The sequence below is a fragment of the Saimiri boliviensis genome, chromosome 1, assembly GCF_048565385.1.
Source record: "Saimiri boliviensis isolate mSaiBol1 chromosome 1, mSaiBol1.pri, whole genome shotgun sequence".
NCBI lineage: Eukaryota > Metazoa > Chordata > Mammalia > Primates > Cebidae > Saimiri > Saimiri boliviensis.
Genome location: NC_133449.1, coordinates 207,111,489 through 207,130,999, shown reverse-complemented (window position 1 = coordinate 207,130,999; position 19,511 = coordinate 207,111,489). Strand labels below are relative to the sequence as shown.

The window sequence follows — 19,511 nt, the reverse complement described above, 5'->3', positions numbered from 1 at the left end:
GAAACATCAGGGTGGACGGAACCAGGTATCCATATACTAATGGATCAGTATCCATATACTAATTAGTATCCATATACTAATTCACTAATGGTGAATTAGTCTCCATTCACCACTAGTTAACTGGGTGACCTTGAGCAAATCACTTAATCTCCTTAGGCCTTATTATCAAATGAAGGAACCAGACCAGATGATTTCTAGGATCCCATTCAGTTCTAAAAGGTATTCATATTTTCTTTTAAGTAAGTCTCTGGGAGCTTCTACTCCAATTGCTTGTGAAAGTGGTCTTAGTCATTTGGGTGTAAGTCACTAATAACCACGAAAAGTAGGGTAAGGCTTTTGTTCCTTTTTTAAAAGGTGTTCAAACTGGATCCAAACAATAAGGAAGGCCCTATATTAATCCTGGGAAGGAGCATGCAACCAGGGAGTGACCAGAATCACTTCTGTCAACCCACTGATGTGGCTGTGGATCCAGGCACTGGAGCCATTTATGTATCAGATGGTTACTGCAACAGCCGGATTGTGCAGTTTTCACCAAGTGGAAAGTTCATCACACAGTGGGGAGAAGGTACCCAATAAGACTCTTAATCTCCAATTGTAATTCTTAGCCAGTATCATTGGGAACTAGATATTGGCCACCACTCAGAGTCTTTGAGATACAATTGTCTCTACAGTGAAAAAAACAGGGTCATTGTATGCATCCAGATAGCTTGTCTCACACACACACACACACACACACACACACACACACACGTCTAAGGAAAACAACTGTCCAAATAGGGAGAAAATCTGTAATGTATTTATTATAAAATAAACTTATAAACTGCTTTACCTTATCTTTCCCCTGGCTCCAGGGAGTTAATGGTTTACCAACATCGATTTAGAAAAGTACTATAGAGTCAAACTTTGGGTGATGTTTAAAATTGTGTATCTAAGGCTTTTCTTTGTTCTGCAGAGTCTTCAGGGAGCAGTCCTCAGCCAGGCCAGTTCAGTGTTCCTCATAGCTTGGCCCTTGTACCTCATTTGGACCAATTATGTGTGGCAGACCGGGAAAATGGTCGGATCCAGTGTTTTAAAACTGACACCAAAGAATTTGTGAGAGAGATTAAGCATTCATTATTTGGAAGAAATGTATTTGCAATTTCATATATACCAGGTATTTCATCTTAATATGTTTGTTGTCTTCTGCCCTACTCTATTCTATCCTTAAAAATGGTTTTATCTTAATGTGCTTTTTTTATTAAGTTTTCTTTCTTGTTAGGAATTAAAGATGCATTATATTTCAGATCTTAAAGTATCTTAAAACTGTTAGTGTGTTCTAATTCAGTTTTGATTCAAGTACCACTATTCATTGCACAAGAAACAATGAAGAACTCAAAGGATTTAACAACTGTTTGTAAAGGGTTAAAACTGTTCCCAAACATTGATTTTCATTTTCTTTTCATTATGATCATCTGCTCTGGTATTGAACAATTAATATTTGTCTTCACACATCAACAGATGGTATATGTCTGATGAAAATCAGTATTCAAAATACTTGTTTCACATTTTTAGAAACAGTAGTGACCAATTTTTTAAAAGATAAAATATGTAAAAATAAGTGACCCTTATGCCTAAATACCAAGATAAATAATCAACAAAATCCTGAATTTTTTTCTCATTTCCAAAATAGATTTTCTTGACTCTAAGAAAATTTGAAAAATAATTCAGACTAATAAAATAAAATACATATAATTTATATTACAAAACAATTTACTGCATTTTCTTTAAATAATGAACTACTGAAAATATATTTAATTTCTGAAATTTACATACAATTATTACAATGTTTGTTAAATTATAATTGAAATAATTGTATATATCTGTGGAGTATAATGTGATGATTTATGTTTACAATATGGAATGACTAAATAAGGCTAGTTAGCAAACCCATCACCTCACATACTTACCATGTTTTTATGGTGAAAACATTTAAACTCTTTTCACATTGTAGTGAAATAAGATCAATAATATGAAGAATTATTGAAAAATTCATGGGCATAATATATTTTAATAAAAATATCTATACCTGTATTAAAGTAGCATTAGCTGTGGGGATTACTGTAATATTTATGTTTCTTATGGTATTAATGTTGCATGTGGCTACTATCTGGACCAAGTAACCTCCAACTTATTTAGGGCATAAAATCAAGGGACACAGGTGATTGGATAGAGAGCAAATGTGGCTTTCTTAAGGAATTAAGAATAAGTAGTAAGAGGGTCTCAACTATCAGTCCTTATGTTGGTTTTCCACACATTTAAAGAAAAATTTGTCAGGACCATTTACTTAATAAAGAGGGTGATCAAGTTCATAATAAACAAAAATAAATTAAATATAAGAAGAAAAATATCCATTGAGAAGGAATCTGGTTAAGAACATAATCTAAGCAAAAGATAATTTTATCTATAATTTTCCACAATAGTAATTGATGTTTATAGAGTTTTTTATAGTACATCCTAGAAAAAACAGAGTGATGAAAACATCTTCAACAGTGGCTTAGCATTAAGTACATTTTATTATGTTTTAATTCTTTGAAAATGTAGTGTTCAATAATCTGAATTATTTATTTAATGTAAACATCACCATTTTCATTGTTTTGAATAAATAGTATTGTGTTAAGAAATATAATTTTACTACAAAGAGTGTTCATGGCATGAAAATTAAAAAGATGGTCTTTTTTAATTCAGGAAAAATATGTCTTTGATAATCTGAAATATACATCTAACGTTTTCAACTTATAGTTGTTTAAAATCAGATTGTTCTATATATACTATAATTTCACTTATTTTCTTTGATTTTCTCTCAGATTCTCCATGCAGCAATGGAAAATATTACTGATTTTTTTAAAGATCTGAGACTCCAGAATTATTGGCCTAAATAACCTGACTTTCCCCAATTCCTATTTAGGATGCCTATAATAGCAATCTGTGTGTATATCTATATATCAGTATCTATGTATTCCTGATTTCTACTGCTTTCCAAGTAGAACAGACATTTCAGTTCCTGATTTTCCCATTACAAGGAGGTTAGTTCTCTAACTTGTTTGCCCCTGATCTGGTTACTCAAGGGGAGACACTTGCTAGGTATTTTATATTCTGCTTTTGTTGCCAATTGTAGGGACCAGGTTGACCCTAAATTTATTGTTTGCATAATGTACATGCATATATAAGAAGTCCATACTTACCCATATTTTAAAGCAAGGTTAACTGGATTTGCTGTTGCAGGCTTGCTCTTTGCCATGAATGGAAAGCCTCATTTTGGGAATCAAGAACCCATACAAGGATTTGTGATGAACTTTTCCAATGGGGAAATTATAGACGTCTTCAGGCCAGTGCGCAAGGTATTTACATACCTTGTCTAGGTTTCAATTTTCATGAGAATAAAACTAAAATATAAATCTTGGCGTTCAATCTTGAATAGTTTTTTAAAAACTTTTAAGAAGATGTGATAACTTTCTGATCAAGGTTGATGGGAGTGTTCTGTTATGAAGTGTGATTTAGAATAAATGTCCTTGGCTATTCCCAGATCAGTTTCTTCAGATACAAATTAGCACCTTATGCAGTTCTAAGGTTCTTAGATACATTGCATATGATGGCAGGTTTTTAAACTCATGGTAGTTAGAATACAAAAAATAAATCAGTCCCTTTCTAGTTTTATCCAAGTAGAGAAAATATCACAACATGTTAAGTGTACTCTTATAGTTCTCGTAGGCCCAACAGAAATCTTATTTGCTTTCTTTATTGCTATGACTGTACTAAGCAACGAGACTTGAAAATAGCACTTCCTGGAATTTATTCAAGTTCTAAAGATTTGGTTTAGTTAAGAAACTAAAAGCTACTTTTGGCTTCAAAAGTGTTTTGCCACTGTTTATTCTAATGTGCTTTTTATAAACACAGCAACTGTGTTCAGTGTGCGCATGGCCCTTCTGTCTTCTCAGTGTACTTTGCAGTATGATTGCCAGAGTGATCAGAATGTTCTCAAACACTGTATGAATGTGCTTGGAGTATATCAGATTTAGAAAACTCAGTCTCTAAAATGCTGCAAATAAGTGTTCTTCTTCAAAACATGTAAAGATTCATTGGTTTTAACTGTATCAAAATACAACTATCATCAGCTACTGAACCAAGTTTATATCTTGATACTTATAATGTTATATTATTTTTAAGATACCAGATTTGGTAATTTAAAAAACTTTTAAATGCCTCAATATTATGTTATTTTTAATTAATTTTTATTTGTAATTTGTGTGGTTACAAGGTACATGTGTGTATTTATGGGGTACATGAGATATTTTAATACAGGTATGCCATGGGTAATAATCACATCATAGAAAATTGGGTATCCATTCCCTCAAGCATTTATCCTTTGTGTTACAACAATCTAATTATACTCTTTCAGTTATTTTAAAATATACAATTAAATTATTGTTGAGTATAGTCCTACTGTTGTGCTATCAAATACTAGGTCTTACTCATTCCATCTGATTTTTTTTGTCCCCATTAACCATCCCCACCTACTCCCCCCACCTCCCCGCCCCCTCAACACACACACACACACACACACACACACACACACACACACACACACTGCCCAATACACTTCCTGGGCTCTGGTAATCATCATTCTGTTATATACATATATATATATATATATATATATATATATATATACTCATATATATATATATGAGTTCAGTTGTTTTGATTTTTACATCCCACACATAAGTGAGAACATGTGATATTTGTCTTTCTGTGCCTGGCTTATTTCTCTTATCATGTTTGTTCTCCACTTCCATCCATGTTATCGCAAATGACAGAATCTCATTCTTTTTGTGGTTAAATAGTACTCCATTGTGTATATGTACCACGTTTTCTTTATCCATTCATCTGCTGATGGACACTTAGGTTGCTTCCAAATCTTGGCTGTTATGAACAGTGCTGCAACAAATGTGGGAATACAGATAGCTCTTTGATATACTGATTTATTTCCTTTTGGACATATAACCAGCAATGGGATCCCCGGGTTGTATGGTAGCTCTACTTTTAGTTTTTTGGGGAACCTCCAAACTGTTCTATGTAGTTTTACTAATTTTCATTTTTTCCACATCCTCACCAGCACTTGATATCACCTGACTTTTGAATGAAAGTCATTTTAACTGGGGTTAGATGACATCTCATTGTGGCTTTGACTTGCATTTCTCTGATGATCAGTGATGTTTAGCACTTCTCCATATGTCTGTTTCACATTTGTATGTCTTTTTTTGAGAAATGTTTACTCAAATCTTTTGCCTATTTTTTAATTTGATTATTATATTTTTTCCTATAGAGTTGTTTGAGCTCTTTATATATTCTGGTTATTAATCCCTTGTTAGACAGGTAGTTTGCAATTATTTTTTCTCATTCTGTTAAGTTGTCTCTTCATGTGATTGATGGTTTCCTTTCTTTGCTGTGCAGACGATTTTTAGTTTCATAAGATCCCATTTGTTGATTTTCGCTTTGGTTGCCTGTGCTTGTGGAGTATTCCAGTATCAGTTCCTTTCTTTAGGTTTCTATTTATATAAACAAATAAGATTTTTAAAAAATATTTCACCAGAAAAGCAATAAGCAATTTAAAAGCATAATAGCCCTGTAGAAGGAAATTTATTATACTGATAATAAATATTTTATTTCTATATCATTTTAGACCCTTATTGATTATCCAGTCTTCATTGTTGTGTCCCTTTGAGCTAACTTCCTCATATCTGTTGGCAAAGGAAGTGAGATGCTTACCTTTCTTTCAGTTCTTTACTTTGTATTAGTGGAATGTTTGCCTTGCTCATTCTTTTAATAATAATGTACTGTGTCAACCAGGATATTAACTTTCAATTCAAATATGTATCTAGAAATCAAAACTAAGTGCTAAGCAAGAGGCTAAATGAGCTGAACCTCATAATAATCTGAAGAGTTCTCAATTAAAATTTCAAAAGCATTGTGCTTTCATCAGATATTAAGCAAAAAATAAGTCACAATATGTGGGTCAATTCAGCAAATGCGAAAAGACAGTCTAACTCCAAGATGAAGTTTGCTTTTCCTTTCAGTAAACAAGACTTGATATTACACCAAAACAGAAATGTATTCTGTGTTCATTCAGTAAACTGAAATCAGTTTATAAACCTCTCAGAATTTTCATTTAATTAGATGATTATCACAAAGACTAAGTTTGGGTGAAGGAAATAATATAGCGTATTGACTCCTGTGTAAAAAGAGATTCCTCTTCAAGTCAAAGGTCAAGTTTTACATAAAAGGGTTGTGCTTCTGTTTGTGCATATCTGCTACTTATCTCCTCATATTTCAGTTCTCCATCTTCTACTATTACATTCTTTAGAGATGCTCCATCTGAATGTAGGAACTCTGTCTTTATGTCTGTGCAGGGAAGCTTAGAAAGTAGGACAATAAAGAAAATGGTTCTATCAAATGTTATCAAAAAGGCTATGAAAGAAAAATACACATTGTCACTCGCAAAGTCATTCCCCTGTAATCAAAGGAGAGACTTGTCGTCCCTCTTTATCTGCTTTTCCACCCTCCCTTCAGACAGGCATTTTTTGACAACTTCTGTGTGGCAGCTCATATGAAAAAGGAGGAGAATTATCCCCATCCTTCCATACAAAAAGAAAAAAGAAAAAAAAGTGAGCCCATATTTAAGTCATTTTTCCAACCTTCATAATGGTGATTAAAATGACAATATTTGAGCTGAAAGGTTCACCTAAGTTAAATTACTTCTTCAAGTTATATTAGAGTAGCATGCATGGATCTCAAACCTAGCTCGTTCTGACTTTGAAATGTGCTTAACCTTTTCGTTCCTGAAGTACACACTGGTATGCCAAGGGCTGTATTAAACCGCAACATAAACATTGTGCAACTTAGAAGAACTGTTTTACTTAATATTAAGTAGATTTAAACCTACCATGTTGAAGCAAATTATGCTATGGAGTAGAACACACATTTCCTTATTAATTTTTTAAATAAAATACAAGATTTTGAAGGCGGTTTGCTCCAGGCTTTGTCACCAGATTCCTGGTGAAGATTCTATCAAACTTTTCTCACATCAATTTTATTTTGCTAGGGGGTACCTCAAAAGAAGAGTTTGCAAAGGCTAGATTAGAAGATCTTTAAATCTGTGTAAGTTTAAAATACTAAAGCTTGATCCTAAAATTTAACAAAATAATTTTGTTTCAAGTGACACAAAGCAGTAGAACATTTCATTGAAAAGATTACAGCTGAGTGCTTCTGATTGCAACAAGATAGAGACCCATCTACTAAGCCTCCCCCTGAGTTCCTATAGTGGCCCCAAAGGACTGTATTTCTAGCAGAACACTTGGCTCCATGGATCAGATGGAGAGCCACTAATAAAGGTTTATTATTATTTTAGCCTTGAATTTATGACATACTGTGATCTATTTAAAGCGAAGTTCTTAGCCAGTGAATAGTTGACACATTCCCTCCTCACCTTTATTCCTCCGTCATTGTATTTTTCCTATCAGAAAATATGAAGTATTCTACAACCATATGTTTTACGAAACAATTTCTAAGAATATTCTGGTATAGAACAGGAGTGGCCTATAATTTGGTAGTCTTTTGCCATCCATTAGCTGAGCCCCCAAAAAAGATAAACATTTAATGACAAGCCTGTGAGATTTCAACAGGGCAGCATTTTGATTTCTGGCTTTCTGTTTTTCTCTACACAATTGTCACAGCTCATTTGAAAGTATGGAAAAACAAGCCTCTTTGGCATGGCTATCTCATTTTTCTTTTCAGTGTGATAAACTTGATGATTTCTAAAGTACAATAGTATCTCCAGATCATGTATTCTTCTGCCCCTCCTAAACTGAGTTAGGAACAGTCGTTTGTCTCATTAGTAACCTTTGGACTCAGCACATCAAATAGGCACATGTTGGCTGATGACCCCACAGTCTGGATACTCACTAGTCATATTTTTGATAACTGTGTATCCAGGCAGGCCTTCTGGCCTCAAAGATGAAAGAAGTTATCTTTATCCTGCCAACTGGCAGACCCAGGGCACCTTTAGAGGCATCCAAAGACAGTTGCAAATGTCAGCAGCACAACATTTTAAGGCTACTCTTCCAAGAACTAGTTTGGTGACCCTGAAAAAAAGTCATAAAAGGATCTTCCCTGTCTCTTGTGTCCTCATGATGGAGATGACAATGATTTGAAACAGAGAAAGGTATATTAAAATACTGAGAATCTGAATTAGGTACAATAGTCCAGGAAGTACTTGGAGATAACACTCAATTTGTTTCCTTTGATGACTGAAAACATCACAAACATAAGACTTCAAGAGTATAAAACCTCACATTATTACATATCTCTTAGTGTAAATTTCAAAAATTAAATGTCCTGAATCTCTGAAATGATTGCTTATCAATAATAAATAGATAGTTTTTAAGGTAGTACATGATAGCTTATTGTACTTAATTTTATTGTCTAGTGATCTTGTACAATTTGAAACAAGTAAATTTGATAGTTATTAAAAGGTAGAAGAAACATGAAGGCCAAAATCAGTATAAATAACTAGACAGATAATGCATCACTAAAATAAACAGTATTGTAAAAAAATAATCTACCTGTAAATTTTCACACTCAGAAGACTTGAAAGTCAGTGGTGGGGGTTTCTTGGCATTTCCCAGTGCTTAGCATTATGCCTGGCAGAGTCAGTACCCAATGAATGAATGAATGAATGAAGGAGTGAATGAATGACTAGAGTTGCTTCAATAGGAATTATTTTTGCTTTGGTTTGAGTAACGTGTTCTGTTAATTGGTTGTGGGCTTTGCTTTGTTTTTCTGCCTTTTCATGAAGGATTGAAGTAAAGGCTCACCACTCTAATGTGTGGCTTCTTATTTTGGCAGCACTTTGACATGCCTCATGATATTGTTGCATCTGAAGATGGGACCGTGTACATTGGAGATGCTCATGCCAACACCGTGTGGAAGTTCACCTTGACTGAGAGTATGGTTTTCACAGTATTATTGTTCACATTTTCCCTCAGTTTGATTGCTTAAAAGCGTATAAAGCAAAAACGTTTACATTTCCTTCTCTTTTTACTGATGGGAGTAGAAATCAAGGTAAAAGGCAGTTGTTAAAAGATCCATTTGGTGTCCATTAAGTGGAAAGAAAGATCTTTTTTTTGCTGGCACTCATCCCCTTGTTTCCACAGATATTCCACAGGAAATGCTTGATGCCTGAAGTACTGTCTGTTATATTAAAAGTCAACGTCAATTCCAGCTTAGTTCCAGAAGAAGGGAGGCGGCTTTGGCAAAGCAGAGGCGCTGACTTCTTTCCATAAGGCATCACTCCCCATATGGCCCTTTAGCTCTCAGTAGCTGCTGAGCATCTAGAGATATCAGCATCCGTGTGAGACGTATTATCCCAAACAGGAAGCACTTTGAATTTTCCACTTGGACCTCAGCTTTCCCAAAGAACCGAATTGCTATACTATGTGTAATTCAAAATTTTGTCTGGGGATAGATTTGCTCCATCAGGATCCTGTCACCTAGTTTTGGAGTTTTTCTAATTGCAATTTGGACGTCACTTTTAATCCCTAATAAGTAGACTAACTTTTAACCCCTAATATCATGCTAAAAAATAATTGTTTTAAATTGAAGTGTACCAAAATGCCTGCTAGGACACAAACTTGAATGTCCCGAGGTACTTTTAAAACATGTCAGGGCCCAAATACAAGAAGGTGAGAGCAAGGAAAATGAGTGAGGATGATAAATTTGAGGTATCAGGAGCTGCAACAGGTAGTTTTAGGCAAAGACAAAAAAAGATATGTAAACTTGATAAAGAAAAATATCAATTATATAAAGAAAAACGAAATATAAAAAGGCAAGAAAACAAATTACAACAGTAAAATCCAGAGTTCAAGCACATAATCAGATGTCATACAAGTCTTGAATCTCAATTAATTTGGTAACTTTTGTAGTCAGAACCATCCTTTGAGTAACCTTTGCAATTGTGTAAAAAGATTCAGATTTGGGTTTAGTGAGCAGAGATGGCCATGGACTCTGCCACTCCAGCAGTAGCTTCACATTTTCCTTGCAAATGTGGCTCTCGCCATCTGAATTGTCAAGATCCAGAAGGCATGGACAGACAAGAAGGCAGAGATCAGTGGATAACCCCCAACTGCATGACTAAACTGAGGATTTTCAGAACAAAAACAAATGCGTAAATACTTTTAAAGTTGGAGAAGACTTCAGAAGAGAATATCTAGCCAATATCTTAATTTTATGGATAGGAATATTATACCTGAACTCATTAAGATTTCAACTTGAGGCCCTTGATACCAGTGAGCCCCAACCTTTTTGGGATTAAGGGACCAGTTTCATGGAAGAAAATTTTTCCACAGACCATGAGCAGTGGGAATGGTTTTGGGATGAAACTGTTCCACAAGGAGCACACAACCTAGATCCCTTGCATGTGCAGTTCACAAAAGGGTTCAGGCTCCGATGAGAATCTAATGCCACCACTCATCTGACAGGAGGCAGAGCTCAGGTGGTTATACTCACCTGCCTCTCACCTCCTGCTATGCATTCCAGTTCCTAACAGGCCACGAGCTGGGGTTTGCGGACACCTGCTTTATACCACCCTAGTGGTTTGATACTCAGAAGATGCATGTCTGACTTACCTGGGTGGAAACGTCACAATACACATGGCTAGTCCCCGCTGAAGATCTATAGAAAGAAGAGGAATAATATTACGTGTATTTCAGAAAGTTCTCCCAAGTGACTTTGGTATATCTCCTGATGGAAAAGTACTGCAATATGGCATTCAGCTTCAAAATAGAGATACCCTCTGCATAGAGCAGAGTGCAGTGAATCTGGAAAATAGTACCTCTCAAACAGACTGCCACTGAAGACTAAATTGATGTCTCATTTATTTGCATCCTTGTAGTTAACTGGTCAAATCCATTAACATCAACTAGAAGACTGGTAACCCAACATGGCAGAACTAGTAATCTGTCTAAGATATTGTCCACATGAAAACAGAACCACTTAGTCTTTCAGAAATAATACAATATTATGAACTTCACAAGAAAAAGCTCATTCTAAATATGAAGTCCTTATTTAGCTTTCCCTAGGAGAGTTTATCCAGGATTCATGGACCACCTAATTAGTGGTTTGTATTAAACTCTTTCCTAATATAATAATACATTTGATGAATTAAGGAAATATGAGTAAAATTAATATCAAAGTTAAATTTTCAAATGTTCTTTTGGGATTCTGACTTTTCTCTCTCTTTGCTGTGCTGTTACAGAAATGGAACATCGATCAGTTAAAAAGGCTGGCATTGAGGTCCAGGAAATCAAAGGTTGGTCAGATTCCTCTTATTACTGTAAAACCAAATTCTAGCTGTTTTAAATTATTTTATGGCCTTTGATTGCAACCTTAAAAATTACCAGGCTAAAAATATAATCTGGTAAATTATCCACGACTTCTGCTATGTACTGAGCCTTTAAACCTGTATGTTGCCACTTCTCTTTTTTTGATAAATGGAGCAGTCATGAGTTCAAATTACTGATTTCATGTGATGGAAACTGATTGAAGATATAAGAAATCTGTAACTTGTGAGCCAGAGATATTCAGAAAAGAAAAAAGCCAGCCACTTTGGGGAGTACATTAACCTCAAGCAAGTAGAAAAATATACTTTGGCATACTGGAAAAGCCTTTCCTTAATAGGCCCTGATATAAAGGAGTAAAAAATATCTTTGGTGGGTCAGTGCTATAATGATATGAAAAGATTAGCTGTTTCTTTAGCTTCTATCTTAGTACCATTCAGCTCCCAAGATTTACTGAGGGCCTTTTGTGTGTAAGGCACTATGGCAGGTCTAAGGGAAATCAGACTGCACCTGACCTTATAGCCTTATAAGAAAAGAGGGGAAAGTTACATACATATACATATATACAAATAACTATATCCCTGGTATATAATATCAGGACTAAGGAAATGAGATTTAGCTATTGATAAGCAACCACTGGATTTATATGGAGTCCCTGTCAACTTATTTTGTCTCTTTCCTAGGATCAGTTATGTTTTTACATTTCTAACATCTGCAGTTTTTGACATGTACATATCATTTACAGTTAAGGACTCACCATGAGTTTCTCATGTTACCTAATATTTAAGTAACAAGATATTCCATTATTGTTTCACAAACGATTTACTTAGATATTCAGATACAACCGTAGGCTTACTTGTTTTCTTTTCTCATCAAAGCAGCCGGAAAAAAGAGGAAAGAAGCAACAGCAAGGGGGAGTTTAAGGATTTTATGTAGGCAGATAAGAAACTATAGCCAGCTCAAGGGGCAGTATAATATTATAAAATAAATAGCAATTGTTTGGCATTTGTAGAGATTCTACCCAAGTAACACTACTAAGTGGCATTCATATCACACTCATATACTAAGGACAGTTCTGATCTTCTAGTTGTATGTCTTTGCTATGTATAGAATTATTGATAAGTTCTGTTTGTCCTGGAATAAAGATGTTAGGAAAGATGATATTGTTAATGATAGCTATCACTTACAGAGCAGAAACAATGGGCTATACAGAAGTTATTAAATTAAATCCTTATGCTAACCATGTGATAACTGCTGTTTTCCCCATTTTACATATGAGGAAATTGAGGATCAGAATTACTATTAAGATAGTAAGTGTTAGAGTCAAGTTTTAAACCAAAATCTGTCTGGTCCCAAAGCCTGCACTCTTAACCACTATGACTATACTGCTGAGGAGAGACCGATACCTCCAATTCATTCACTGTAAATTCTTTCAAGAGCTGCAGGTTGGGAATGAGTGTAGTTTACTCTGAAACATCTAGAATTTTAAAATAGTCTCAAATAATTTCTATTTAAATAGATCTCACCAAAAAATTCTAGGTGGTACTGGTTGGCCTATTGAGAACAGCTTAGCCATACTGACCTCATCTTAGCTGGTCAATGAAGGATAAATAATGCTGGCATGTCGGCCATTTCCTCTTGCCTCTGTGCACACCGCTGAGTCCAATTGATCAGAAACCTTCTGGCTCTGTAGTCAAACCAAGCAGTTCAAACAGTACATTTTATTGAAATGTCTTGCCTTGACAGTCCAGATGTAATAGTGAACCAAACTCAAATGAAGTTGTCTCCTCTTCTTTGAAACCCATATGACTCTTATTAAACCTTTTTTTTTAAGATTATATTCTTATTACAAAGGGAATGTAAATCATGCTGTATCTCTAGATCCTTATGCTTTATCAATATCTGGAAGCTCAAGTCAAACCATCCATTATAAAAGAGAAGGGAAAACACAATTTCAGACTTAATCATCTTGTAGTTACGTGTTAATTTTAAATCCCCAAATTTGAGTTGCCTTTGACAACATTTGTCCCTATTATGTTACATAACTAATTATTAATAAGATTTTAGAGCTAGTGTTCTAAGGAAGTTTTAAGGATGAGATAATTTGGGATGATTAAAAAACCAGTGAAAAGGTTTTAAATTTTCAAATAGTTACTAGAGAAAAAAGAGGTATATCAATATCTCACCAAAGCATAGCTCTCACACCCAAACCCACCCCCCAGTTAAAGATGATAATAGCCAATCACTTTCAATAAAACTTTTTAAAAAGAAAAATAACCTCCTTAGTGCAGTTAGCTTCCTAGGCCTTGTGGTAAGCAACACATTGTAAGGAAGCACATATACATTTAAGAAAAAAGATCTCATTGGTGCTATATGCCCTTTCCATGTCTCCTAACCAGTTACTTCCTAGTATGCCATTGGCCTTCAGCCTTCAGCCTTCAGCCTTCAGTTCTGTCTGTGATGAACTGGGAAACAATTGGTGTACTGCTATAGTAAGACTGTCCTTCCCTTCCTGACCCAGTTATTCCAATTTCAAGTGGTCTCTAGACTTCTATTGGGGGAGAGAGATTTGCATATACATATACAGATGTGCACTCACACGGGAATGCAGCTAGCCTCCCTTTCTAAATGCATTGCTTTAAAAAAGAAGAAAAACGCTGTCATACATCAGCTTTTAGAAAATTTAGATATTTCCAGATACCTATAGAGCTTCTACCAGGGCTTGCATTCTTATCAGATTTTATGTCATGTTTATTCTACCTAGAATACAAGTGGCATCTTATATGACAGAAAAAATGGTCATTCTAGGTGCCTCTGATTTTCCAGAAACCTAGTGTTCTGGCTAATCTTAGAGCTTCTTCACTCTTCATTCATCATGGATGCTCCAAATTACTCGTATTTTTAATAAAATATTTTAGTATAAAGAGTGAAAGTGGCAGAATTTGGATTATTCTTCATGCTTTCAGTGGGATTCTTAGACTCCTGAATTATAATTATTGTTTTAGGGATTTTACCCCACATATAAGTGCTCTTGTGAAGAGCAGAAATACTATTTTTTTCCTTTAGCATGGAACATTTTAAATTTTTAGGCTTTTAAGAAAAAAAGCATCTTTTAAATCTTAAATATATTTCAACTGGTTCCAAAAGTTAGAATGTTCAAGTATTTTTAGTAGATAACACTCAAAATATCAGAAGTGATATGAAAATCAAGAATTTCTAAAGTGCTGTGTATGTATCTTAGCAAGTTGATTGCCTCATTCTCATTCCTTTCTATGAATACTAAACTGATTCTTCTAGTCTTTCACTTATAGCATCCACAGTTGCTTCCATTTAATGGTGCCCAATTCTGCTTCTGCCTTATCCATGAAAAGATGTGAGCTGGTATAGCCATTGTATATTAGGTGCAGATAAACTTAATAAATGACAGGCAGAAAATGCTAGGTAACTACTCTGGTAATACCCACCTTCAAACAGAAACAAATCTTTCTTCCAAAAGGAGCAAGTTCTTAAATGCCAACCTACATCTTTGGCCTAGGTTTTTTAATTCCATGATCTATTTATTGCAATTTTCTTATTTAAATGTAGAATAAGTTTAAATATAGAGCAATTTTGTATATCTTTCCTATAGTAACTCAAAAAAAAAGACGAAATAATTACTAGTGCTCAGAAAGAGTAGAAATGGCACCTGTATTCCCCTCAGAAACTAGACATAGAAGTTCTATTTGAACCATCTCGAGGTCTGTGAACCAACCCCTTATTTGCTTCTCTCCCTTTCAAGTTTTAAGAGTCACATGAGTGGACAAAAGAAAGCAAAGCATGGTCTCCCTTTAGCCATAGTACAGGGAAGAAAAGGAGAACTATAAGGTCATTTACAAAATGGCAATGATAGTTATAGTACCTCCTCATAGGCTTGGTGTGATGATTCAAGGAAAATGATGCCTGACGTGGTATAAGTACTCAATAGATGTCATCGAGACTATAAAAGAGGCCGGCTCAGAACATTGAAGCAAAAAGTTGGAACCTGCCATCTGTTTGTATTAGAAATTATGTTGACAGTGTCTCAAATGATTTGGGAAACATTTCCTTAGAGGAGTGTCCAGCAAGCTACTAAGCTGAGTCTATACCTATTAAACATTAACCAACGATCTTCCTGATTCTGTTATCCCCACCATTTTGTCAAAATCTCCCTGAGGCCTTACAATGCATTCTGTATCATAGGGCAGAAGGGCATACCAAGAAGTTGAAATTTCAGAAATGTATGATCTGTGAGTCTTCCTGCAAATGTGGTTGTAACTTTTAGTCTGGGCAAATTCTTATCTTTTTTTTTTCTCTACAATTTTTTTTCTTATTGCCAGTTTTACTTTCATAGCTTAACAATGAAGGGTCATACACTGAAGCCAATACATATACCTAGCATTTCAGTCTAAGCTTGTCCGCGTACATAGCTGAAGTCAATTACAAGGTTTGGCCTAGCAATGCTAGGGGAACTTCTTTGTAAAGTAGTTTTTACAGGTATTAAACTTTGTAAGCCTCAGACCACAATGTTTTTTGTTTGTTTGTTTGTTTGTTTGTTTGTTTGTTTGTACATTAGAGTTTCTTTGTACATTAGAGTTTCTCTACAAACACACATACATACTTCTTGTAGGGCAACGATGTTTCAAGGCTCACCCTCATTTTCATGTCATTAGTTATTAAGATCACTGCAGCAGCTTATATAGTTTCATTGCATCAATTTCCCAAACAGTACTTTAGGCTAGATACCTACCCAGTATCTGCCAATGTTACAGAATAGTTGTAGTTATTATAATAGTTGCTAGTTCTTTTCATCATTAACAAAAGAATATGTAGTTTATCTGTCCATACTCACATTTTGCTGAAAACAATATAAAAGGGCCTGAAAAGGGCATAATTTCATTTTTCTTTTATAATCCTAGTATCAATGTATGCAGTTATGCATGTGATGTACCAAAAATCAGTTGAACATTAAAAATATTTTTAAATTAAAGATACAAGGAAACAAACACTTTTGTTTGTTAAATACAAGTAAGCATACATTTTTATGACAGGCATTTACATCCAACAGTTATATGAAAGAGGTCCTATTACTACAGTTTTATAGATGAAGTTACTATGGCCCAGATAATTTAAGTCACTTGCCCAAAGTTATACAGCTAGTATACCAGAGAATTGGGATTTGTGCCCAGGTTTGTTTGATGCTGGTATGTACTCCAGTTCTTTCTCCTACACAGTACTGCCTTGTCAATTTTACCTGTGGAAAAATACAAAAGGATATATGTTCTGTGGAATTATAGCTAAAGAGCATATTAGAGGTAGAACAAAAGAAAATAATACGGCGGTGAAAACCCGTTCCATGGAAATAAGTAATCACAATGCCTGCTGCCAGCTCGATAGATTCAGATATTGAAACATGAACCCCATGTACACTGGAGTCAACAAGTTCTTTGTGAACAGTTATTGATTTGACTGGGTAGGGGTGGGTAAGAGGGTTTTGAAATCTTTGAGTCAGTTGAATATTGTGAACTCTTCTTTCCCTGAAGAAGCCGAAGCAGTTGTTGAAACCAAAATGGAGAACAAACCCACCTCCTCAGAATTGCAGAAGATGCAAGAGAAACAGAAACTGATCAAAGAGCCAGACTCGGGAGTGCCCGTTGTTCTCATTACAACCCTTCTGGTTATTCCGGTGGTTGTCCTGCTGGCCATTGCCATATTTATTCGGTGGAAAAAATCAAGAGCCTTTGGAGGCAAGTAAAATGAGCCCCGTGAACTTGGAACCTGCCTTTGAAAGAATGTTTGGCCTAATTATCCTCAGGAGTTTGCTTGGGGTTTTTTTCACTGTCTGTTTTTTTGTTTTTTTGTTTTTTTTATGCTCTCTACTATTTTTGCTCTCTACTATTTGTCTATGTTCCAAATATTGCCCCTAGTTAACATCACAATAAAAATATTATCTGGAGACTATGAAATTCGGATAGATTAAAATATAGCCTTTAATACTACATTTTAGCAATTGCCTTAAGCCCAATTATGTCTCCATATGAAACTGTAGGTAGTAGAGTCAGTACAAATTAGCTGAAGGGTCAGAGAGGAGGAGATACCTGCTGTTAGGAAGAGGCAGAGTCCTGAAAGTACCTGGGTCAGTTTTTGGGCTTGTGTTTTTCTCCCATTAGGCTGGTTCTAGCTCCTAGCTACATGACCATGGGCAAGTTACTTAACCTCTCCAGACCAGTTTCCTCATAAAAATAAAGTGAGGATAAAATAGTTAACCTCACAAGGTTGTGTAAAGATTAGATGAAATAATGTACATAAGCATTTGTCAGGATACCTGGAACCTAGTAAGTAATTAATACTACCAATGATTATGATGAATAATCATTGGTAATAAAGTAATAAAAGGCACAAGACGTTATTTTAAAACTTGCCTTAAACCTTAGTTTTCTCAGAAAATTAATTATTTCTGTAACAAACCATTTGGTGGTTTTCGAATTGTCATAATTTAGACCACCAGCCTTTTATAACTGAACAAGGCAGAGTCCAATACTGGAGTTAGTATTTTATGAAATCTTTATCACAATACAGGATCCAACAGCTGAGTTTATTTTAGGACATCCAAATAAATAAATAACCCAAGCCATGCTTCTCACCTCTCAGTAGCAGTCCCTTGGCTGGGCCCCCAGGTCCCAGAGCAGGAGTCTACAGCTATGTGTGGGAAGAAATCCATGGACCAGGGAGAGAGGCAGCATTTGATCAGAAAACAGCATCTGATCCTGTTTCATGTCAGGGCAGCCATGGCAGGGATTCCGTGCCCCTGGCAAAGCCCTGACACAGAAAAAGGAGTGGAAACAGAAAACAGAAAATTTAATACATTGTAAAAGGGAATTTTTCTTGGCCTTTCTTTTGCTTTCCATCTGCCTTCAATAAGTCTCTGCAAAAAATACAGTTAACTCTTCCCAAAAAGGACTTCTATTGAGTCCATGTTACAGATCTGGAACTGTCATAAGTGGGGGCAAAGAGAAATAAACATAGTCATTGTCTTCATGGGGTTAGATAGATGCTTCAAAAGAGCAAGGACCCATATCTTAATTACTGATATGTCCCCAGCACAAATAATAGTTCCTGATCCTAGTGGTTTAATAAATAGTTGTTGAAAGAAGGAATGAATAAATCAATGGAGCTCACAGAATAGATAACATATGAAAGAGACACTAAACAAAAAAGTTAAAGTAGAGGGTGGGAAGTGCAGGGATAAATACACAGAGTAGTAGGAACAGTAAGACTTCGGGGCAGGTGGCAGGAATGGTGGTAACCAACCCAACCTGGCAGAAGCAGTGGCTAGGGAATCAAGAAGGTTTGGTCTCTACTGTTTGTTATTAAGCACACGTGACGTCGCACTGTTACATCATGCTGACTTCACAGGAATGTGCTAGGAAGATAGAGACCCAGGCTGAACCACAGATAATTGCTATTATTTGACTGTGTTTTATTTAGAAAACTTGCAGTTTCATATGCCTCCATCTAATACATTTACTTCTAAAAATAGATCAGCTTCTCACTTTTTTCTAAATTTGTTTTCGATAGATCTTATCCAGTTTATTTTAAGGTTATTAAAAACCCTAATAAAGGACCTTCCATTTATTCAGCATTCCTTATTATGTATTGACTCCATATCAGACACTGTGCTAAGCACAGGGGGATACAAAACTAAGTAGTGTCCCTCATATTTGCAGAACTTACAATCTAATTTGTTGGCTTTCTAACAGTCTTACCAGATTCTTCTTCCCTTGTTGAATATTTCTTTCCACATCACTGTCTTCTCCTTTCCTCTCATCGCCACTATCTTTTACCATGATGCTGCCTTCAGTACTGGTTAAAGACCTAACAGGACAACCCCAGGCCTGACCTTCCTGACCATAGCCCATGAGGGAATGATGAAGCAAGGGAAAAATGAAACCCACTGGGAGTTCTGCCTTCCCATAAGGAGTCTATCCTTTATGGAGATAGGCAGCCCTATTGGGAACATTTAGGTCACCTACTATGCTTGGAAAATACTCAGGGTATCACATCCTT

At 35.4% G+C, this 19,511-nt stretch overlaps 1 protein-coding gene across 10 annotated transcripts in view; it reads left to right on the top strand.

Annotated features, from left to right (window-relative positions):
• Positions 1-19,511, top strand: part of PAM (peptidylglycine alpha-amidating monooxygenase) — a 282,041-nt gene that overhangs the window by 260,405 nt on the left and 2,125 nt on the right. For all 10 annotated transcript variants that reach the window (XM_074383152.1, XM_074383150.1, XM_074383147.1 and 7 more), the window contains 6 exons: positions 355-565; positions 953-1,153; positions 3,262-3,377; positions 8,941-9,040; positions 11,348-11,401; positions 16,988-17,191. In XM_074383152.1, coding sequence (XP_074239253.1) covers positions 355-565; positions 953-1,153; positions 3,262-3,377; positions 8,941-9,040; positions 11,348-11,401; positions 16,988-17,191 — 886 coding nt within the window. The remainder of the gene's footprint in view (positions 1-354; positions 566-952; positions 1,154-3,261; positions 3,378-8,940; positions 9,041-11,347; positions 11,402-16,987; positions 17,192-19,511) is intronic.